The 9,173-nt window shown below is 32.6% G+C and overlaps 1 protein-coding gene across 1 annotated transcript in view; it reads right to left on the bottom strand.

Annotated features, from left to right (window-relative positions):
• Window positions 1-5,440: 5,440 nt before the first annotated feature.
• Window positions 5,441-9,173, bottom strand: part of LOC137656452 (uncharacterized) — a 38,563-nt gene continuing 34,830 nt past the window's right edge. The window contains exon 9 of the mRNA XM_068390626.1: window positions 5,441-5,606. Coding sequence (XP_068246727.1) covers window positions 5,441-5,606 — 166 coding nt within the window. The remainder of the gene's footprint in view (window positions 5,607-9,173) is intronic.

Here is a 9,173-nt window from a genome sequence, read left to right as displayed (position 1 = left end):
ACACCACACATATATATATATATATATATACATATATATATGTATATATATATATATATATATATATTTATATATGTATATACATATATATATATTTATATATACATATATATATAACATATATAGCATATATATAACATAAGATTAATATATCTTTTTCTTTCAACCTTATTACTCCCACTGTATAGTAAAGGCATCCGTTTGAGTAAAGTCTCTCCATCTACTTTTATTCTTAGGAGTTTTCCCCGTCCCATTTCGCCCCAATTCCTCCTCTCCATATACCTCCATTTGATCTGCTGTCTCCCAACAATACTCCTTTTCATCCCTGGCATGTTCTTAGCTCTCTTGATTTGTTCCACCTCCTTCCTTCCAATTACACGGCAATAGCTCTCCTAATTTTCTCCTTTACATGCATGTAACACCCATTCTTATAATACCTTGACTCTCCCTTCTTTACAGTAGCTGATATTCCAGCCATCCATATCACTATTCTCATCCATGTTCTATCCAACAGTCCCTACTTTTTCCCCAAAGTTTCTGCACCATATGATAACTCGTGCCTGATAAATGTCTTATAGATCTTAATTTTCTTCGTAATGGCATGTTACTCTTCAAAACAACTCCAATTACTTCTCTCCATAATTGCCATGCTTCTCTCAACTCCTGTCTTACTGTTTTCCCAAGTACGACCTCCTTTGTTATTGTTGATCTGAAACAATTAATTGCATTGTCTGGTTTTAGCACTACCATCTTCACTTGAATGTTTACTTCTCCATATCTTTCTCCACTACTAACCATTTCCTCTGTCTTTCCAATGTTCACCTCTTGATTATCCATTCAATGTTAAAAAAACTTTCTTATAGAACTTATTTTGTGTCTGCTATAATGACCAAATCATTAGCAAACATCAGTTCAAACAATTCTTCGCCGTTCCTTAATTCTGAAATTTTGATAAAGTGTCTATGTGTCTATAAAGACAGGGAAACAGGAATGACTCAGAGTAGATCCCTGATGGATGCCTCAGTCTCCCAAGATTTCTCTGGATGGTGGCTCTTGTTCCATAATACAATATCTTCACTAACCTTATCAAACTCTCTAGTACTCCAATCTTTCTCAATCACCAATTGACTAACCTTCTTGTATCCTATCATACGCCTTATCAAGATCCACATCTCATATAAACTTTCCTATTCCCTTCTAAATACTACTCTTAGACTTGTTTTATTATAAATATAGTATCCACTATGCTCTTTCCTTTCATAATTTCGTATTCGTGAAAACATTCTAATCATCCAACTGTCTTCCCAGTCCTTGGTATTTCCTCCATTATCCCATATTTTTCCAATAGCGTGCGCGTAGATCTCCCTAATCCTTTAAAGATTCATAAAATTAGGAATAATTTTCCTACAGCTTTATTTGGTTCTTCTTTTTTTTCATAACATACTTGACTTCTCTCTCTCTCTCTCTCTCTCTCTCTCTCCCTCTCTCTCTCTCTCTCTCTCTCTCTCTCTCTCTCTCTATGTTTGCTATTAGTACTTCTACTAGAGAAACATTTACCAGTTCTTTTAAACTCCTTCCAGGGTCTAATAGCTGTGAAAAGTTTTTTCCCAATGTTCTCTTGACTTCCTCTTCCTATATTAACATGTTTCTATTTCTATATTTCGTAATACTTACATCTCCTATCTCATGCCTGTATTTTCTTGTCGCTCCTGCAAATTCTGCACATTATATTTAATTTATTATTTGTTACAATCATCTCATACCATTCTGTCCTGGCTTCTTTCTTGTAATCACTGCCAATCTCTTTGTTACCCTCTTTATCCGTCTATAAAATTCACTAATTTGTTAGTTATCTTCTTTTCACCTCTGTTTATACTCTCTTTTTCTTCACAGCTATTAGGAACCTCTTGATTATACATCTATGCCTCATTTTCATGTTGCTGTTTATCACTTGTCCTCCCGTACACCTCTGCGGCTGCTGCTGGCACCACAATGATGTCATAACAATCCATATTTCTTCGGGCAATTTGGACGTTCCATTTAACTCCTCTTCTCTATATCCTTCGCTTTACTTCTCTCTCCCTTCATCTCCCAAAATGTTATCCTCCTATCCTGGGCTGGACTTTTCTCTTCCTTATTACTCCTCAACCTAAAAACTGCGACCACCTGTTTATATTGACCTACAATATATTTATTTGGAATAAACTTACAATTCACGTAATAATGTGTATGTGTGTGCGGTGTAATAACCTTCGCTTTTATAATGATCAACACCGGGAGAGATGGTAAGGCGTCGGTTCTTGGCTGTCAATCCCAGTGAATTGGGTCGTCCATGTGCTGTAGAACTTCGCCAGTCAAGGCCCTGTCCAGCCGTACCTTGTTATACCTGGCAACGAAGCCGTTGGTCTGAATGTCAGCTTGAGTGAGATATATGGTCTTTCGATTTTATTTCTTTGTTCTTTTATACCAGTTTCTCTTATCCTATCGCACTTTTCCTTAACAAAGAGTTACATAAGAGAAGAAAAAAAACACTGTTGGACCATACATTTATACAGAACGTCAAACTTTTTATGGTATTAATTATTTAATCATTAACAATTTTATTATTATTATTATTATTATTATTATTATTATTATTATTATCATAATTTTATAGATATTATATATATATATATGTATATATATATATATATATATATATAGGTGACCGGTAACTTGACTGCCGGTAATTTGACTCCGGTAATTTGACTCCCGGTAATCTGACTACTGGTAATATGACTCCTGGTCAATCTGATCCCCGGTAATTTCACTACGCTCTTTTCTTTATTCATTGAATATATGATTTATCATTCAAGAATATAGATTTAAAATTAAGTAGATAATGCATGAACTTTTTCAATGTCTATCTGATTTTTTATTGAAGAATTAAAGTCCTACTTTTTTAAGAAAAAACACTAGATATTTATTAACTAAAATGAAGGAAAACGAATAATACTGAATACTATGTTAACATATTTTATTAATACAAAACACTTATGTAATATTTAAAATGGATAAAATGTAATCATACCTAAGTATGGTATAAGACTATATATAAAAATTAAAATAATTTTAGATTAAAAAAATTTAGTAATGATGCAAGTTTTTAGCAATCGCTCTAAGAACTCAGTTTATTTCGGTCGCTATATCGCTCAATGATTGTCTGCAGTCGTTTGTTTATGTCGTTATACACCTTCTTTTTCTACTTTACTTTACTTTACTTTTAGAGGTTTATTCTCGCCCTCATCAAACACTAAAGGTCTGTTCAGGTGGGCCTTTGGTGTATGAAAAAATAATTCCTTTCCAGTTAATATTTCGCTCTGTATCGTTATCAGTTATTTCGCTAGCATTTGTATTCAGGCTTATAGTTTTCAGGTCACTATTATAACCACTTTTTAAAAGATAAGTCTTCAGGTTTTTCTTGAAGGCAGCCACATTTGTGCTATTCTTGACATCGAGGTGGAAGGTCGTTAAAGAGTCTCGGTGCAGCATAACTGAACGTTCTTCCTCCTATTGCATGATTCACACTAATTTCGAATAGTCTATGTGGGTCATCTGCATGTCTAACTCTTACAGTGGCGCTGGTAGCTTCAGGGTAGGGGATCAAGCAATCACGAGATATTTAGGCTTATCACCTGTAAGTGCTTTGTGAGTCAACAAGCAAATTTTAAATTCAATCCTAGCCTTAACAGGTAACCAATGTAGATCGTCAGTGCAGGAGTTATTCTCTCCCGAAATTTAATGCCTTTTATCAGTCTAGCCGCCCGGTTTTGCACATTTTGAAGCTTCCTTAGTAGTGTATTGGGCAATTTGTAGTACAGAGACTTGCAATAATCAAGCCTTGATATTACATGACTCACCACTAAAATTTTTTGTACTGCCCTCTGTTAAATATTTTCTAATAAATGCTATGTTTCACAGGTGATAGTTACACACTTTCACTGTGTTCACAATTTGGTCCTTCATTGACGAATTACAGTCTATCAGTACACCCCAAATTTTTCACAACAGGCACAATCCCAACATCAGCATCACCAATTTTTATACTTTGAATTAACTGGTAATTCTTCAAAGCCACCCTTGTGCCGAAAAACATACATTCTGTTTTATCATCATTAATTTGAGCTTTTTCCTCTGCATCCATGTTTTTATTTCAGTCATTATCTCATCAATTTTCTTCCTTGTATCTTGTGTTGTTGAAATTGAGAGGTAAAACTGGAGTATCATCTGCATATAGTTTAAAACCCACTTTTGTTTTTTCAAGACTGTGTGATAGCTCGATAGTATATATGTTAAACAAGGATAGGGCCCAGGACACTACCACAATCAAATTGAATATTCCATATATTTGGATGGGTACAGCTTAAAGAGCTTTGCATAGCATTGTGATAGCCCTCTAAATGGTTATTTGTGCGAGGCATCTCGATTCCGTTCTTAAGTGTACATTCCAGCTGTCTATAGGAAACAAAGGTGGTGTTCTGTGTTGTTTCACTCCTTCACCTCACATACATCATATGTATGATATTTCAAAGTAAGACTCTAGTTCTTGAGGAAGATCGTCATCGTCAACAAGTTCTTCGAATCCATCAATTACATCAGTAGGAGGAAGATATGCTAACGATGGAAAAAATCTTATCTTAATGCTGAACTCATCGTCATGATTCTAACCTCTCTTTGAAGCCAATTTCACAGACTTTTCTGTAAAGATTTTGAGATAATGAAAAAGGACAACATGAATCGGAAGCAATAGGAAAAACAGATTTGAAACTAATAATATGTGCTTTTTCAAAATCAATCATGATGGTTACGGGGTTCATTCCTGGCCGTAATTTATAAGCTGGTTAAAAAGGAAGTTGTAAGGTTCCACGTTCTTGTTTGGAAGCAATGCAAATAATCGTGGGAACACTGAGTGAACCCACTTGGATATGCAGCGTGTACAACTAATAGAATAGAGATGGGGAGCACTTGAATGTTCCATCACCCGCACAGTGTTTTACATTAACTTAGTAATCGAGGCGCTTTATTTGTTGCGAACATGAGTAGTCTATCCTCATCAGAATTCGCACTATCAAACTGCAAGAAATGCTCACCACTATCAAGGAACTTATATTCATCAGGTAACTTGTAACCAACTCGAGTCTGGGGAATGGAGGAGCACTTACTGTTGTTTGACGCCAGTTCCTCATATTACGACTTATTGCACATAGTTGAGGGCATAAGAGCCATTTAATTTTAATCAAGCTTTTCACAAACAAACAAAATTAATGAACGAGAAGATTCTTGGCAAGCATATGCCTGTGATTTCAGTTCAGCTAAAGTTTTACTCACTTTCGGTTAGAAGCACACGAACAGTGATGATGTTCACCGACGTTCTTGAATATATCACAATTTTCGTCATGCGTCATGGTGTAGACTCGAGCCTTGCAGCACTTGATTTCACATTCCAGTAAGTCTTGGATCCGTCGGCATTTTGTTCATGTTTCTCATAGATATAGTTCATGTCATCCACAAGTTTCTTTCCTCCCCGTTTAGTGTTAAAACATAAGGCATGGTGGACTGTAAATTTCCTTTAAATTAATAACCAGAGAGGTAAGATTTAAACCTTGGTAAACCTTCAAGAGTGCAAAAACAAACTACAAAGAGGTAAAGATAGTCTCCATATCACGATAGTTATGTCAACTAATTAGCTTATATATTAAATAGTGTGCGTGCAAACAAGCAATTCTAATACTGACATAATGTACTATTTACTTGTTTCCTGTTTCGTGATTTTTTTCTTTTTATTATATTTTTTTTGAGAAGTTGAATGATAATTCTTTTTATTTTGTTTCATTGCATTTTATTTATGAATGTTATTTTGAGGGGATAAATGATGATAATCAAAAAATTGAGACTTATCAGAGCTTTTTTACAGTAGTGGGAGTGAAATTAATGGGAGTCAAATTGACCGGAGTCAAATTACCGGGAGACAAATTACCGAGAGTCAATTTACCTAGACCATATAATATATATATATATATATAGATTTTTGTGTATTCATATATATTTAGTGTTTATTGCAGAATTTAGTATTTTGGTGGATTACTTGTCCAGTTTCAATATATATATATAGGATATATATATATATATTTATATATTCAAATAAGCCATATATATTTTTGATACATTAGTGTCTGTATTCTCTTAACGACCTCGGGATCAGAGCCCCATGCGAAATCACACAAAGACAAGAGCTTGTCTCCGGCCGGGAATCGAACCCTGGTCGGCAAGCTTGTATAGACAGTGACTAAACCACTTGGCCACTGCCTATACAAGCTTGCCGACCAGAATTCGATTCCCGGCCGGAGCCAAGCTCTTGTCTTTGTGTGATTTCGCCTGGGGCTCTGATCCCAAGGTCGTTAAGAGAATCCAGACATTAATGTATCAAAAATATATATGGCTTATTTGAATATGAAAAACACGTAAAAATGTGCAAAATTTATCATATATATATATATATCTATATATATGTATATACTGTATATATATATATATATATATATTATACATATACTATACAGTAAATATATATATATATATATATATTATACACATATATATATATATATATATATATTTATATATATACTATACACTATATACTATATATATATATATATAAATACTTATATCATATATATACATATATATATGTATATATATATATATATATATATAATATACATATATATGCATATATATATATATATATATACTATATACTATAATATATATATATATACTATATATATATATAGTATATAATATTTATATATATATATAATATATAATACATATTATATATATATATATATATACTGTATATAATAATAATAATAATAATAATAATAATAATAATAATAATAATAATAATAATAATAATAATAATAATAATAGTAAAATTACGAAGAAAAGTCACAATAAAATGTACGAAAGGAAACGTGAAAAGTCAAGTATCAAAAATGTTTTGTCAAGATTAAAACGAACTTGAATATTTCGAAAAACTTATGACCACCTTTGCATTCCTTCTTAAGAATGAAACTGGAGTTTTCATATAAGGTTGTGATATTAATATTTAATAAATATCTTTATTGCTCAATATTTTATTAGTTCGTTTTTGTGTAAACTATTTTTAATAATAATAGTCTCAATCATAATTAATAGTTATATCAGTCGTATTAATAAAATTTTAATTATCAACGATATTGCAAATACCTCAGTAATAAAGTTGAAATTAAAGAGCCCTATTTATACGAATAATAATAATAATAATAATAATAATAATAATAATAATAATAATAATAATAATAATAATAATAATAATAATAATAATAATAATAATAATAATGAATATTCATGAATACATCACCATCATTATCTATCTTTTCAAATGCTCAGGGAGGATACTGCGGCCATGGATACATCGAGAGGAACGTCTCCTGTGTGGGCCCTTGAGGGCAGTCTGTTGATCCCAAACACTGTCTGGCCCTTGTGCACGTCGGGGGACATACTTGGCCTTACCTGGCCAAAGCTTTGGATCTCAACACAAAGGTAAAACGTTCTGAAGGTTTATTTTGTTTTATTCAAGACTAGAGGGTTTTTTTTTTTTTTTTTTTTTTTTTTTTTTTTTTTTTTTTTTTTTCTTTTTTTTTTTTTTTTTTCTTGAAACCTACAGCCGTGTTCCCCAATGTAGGACGACTCCTGAGAACAGAAATTGATCACTGATATATTCGTACAATGAAGACTGAATCAAGGATGAACCCCTATAGCAGAAAACTTCAACAATTCTGGTAGCTTCCTGCATTTGCACAGAATGTTTAATGGGAGTGCCTTAAACCGGACTACACACGCTGCACCATACACCATTCTTCTCTGAATGTCTCGTTTCACAATGAATTTAAGTCCCTTTTTCAGACACCTCTTCCAAAACATTTATTAATTACCTCCTAGGTTCTCTTATCCTCCTCCCGTCTAACAATATCGAATTCTTCACTCTTTTGTTCCTCCTATATTTCCACATGACCGACCATCTTTAAGCGTCCTTTTCTAACCATAAATATTAGCTATCTACATTACTTTGACTTCCATTCTTCGGTTTCACATAATTTATTTTTCTTATGTCCCTAGTATCATGTAAATCATTAATTTCTATAACTTTATTACATTTTCTTAAATTTCTATTAAGAATCCCCACTACTATTCCATAGAGTAGTGTCGACTCACCGTTCTCTTCTAAATTTAATCTATGGCTTCCAAAGATATCTGCATTCTTTCCACTGCTTTGCTATATACTTCTACCTTTCTCTCGTTACTCCAAAATGCTCACAAGAATCTACTAATTTGATTCTCATTCACATTTATCCTCACACGTCAAAACATTTCTTTTTACCAACATTCACTTACAAATTTCTCACCCTGGCAAAATATTCTAATTTCCTTTAGTATTTCTGCATTTTCTCTTAACTATATTTATTCGATACTGACTCATCTACAAATAACAGTCCAATCGACATTACATTTGCAATATTCACCCAAAAAAGATATTAAGCATCCTCGAGAAATCATAATCCCTTTTCTCAGGAATTTGTACGTTTAAACAAGCCATTCTGTCGTTTAACATTTCTTAAAACTCTTTCGATATAAGTGTGTGTGTATATGTTTTGCGTCTGTGTGTGTAAGGAGCACCACAGTTGTGGTAATCATGTGTATTGCTAAGCCTTTGGGAAAATAAATTCCCATCATCAGTATATCACATTGTGAATTGATATATGAATAAAACCAACATTCTAAAACTATGGAAAGAAAATGGAATGAAAAACGAAATATGAAATACAAAAATACACCGAAAAATAAAAATTCAGGGTGCCAACGCTGTAAACATACATATTTTAAAATCTAATGCAGATAACTCGTATGGCGACCTGCAGGTTTGATTTATGTTGTGGTTGGAAAATTGCTTCATCATTATGTTTCAGCTATTCCTTAAATGGAAAAAACTAAAAAACTTCGTTATTTTTATATTCCATATTACATATTTCAGTTCCTTTCAGATACTTTGAAATATATAATTAAAACAAAAATCTTACACTTAATAC

This window comes from Palaemon carinicauda, chromosome 17 (genome assembly GCF_036898095.1).
Source record: "Palaemon carinicauda isolate YSFRI2023 chromosome 17, ASM3689809v2, whole genome shotgun sequence".
NCBI lineage: Eukaryota > Metazoa > Arthropoda > Malacostraca > Decapoda > Palaemonidae > Palaemon > Palaemon carinicauda.
The sequence above is the reverse complement of the archived record's forward strand: the minus strand, read 5'-3'. Positions and strand labels throughout refer to the sequence as shown.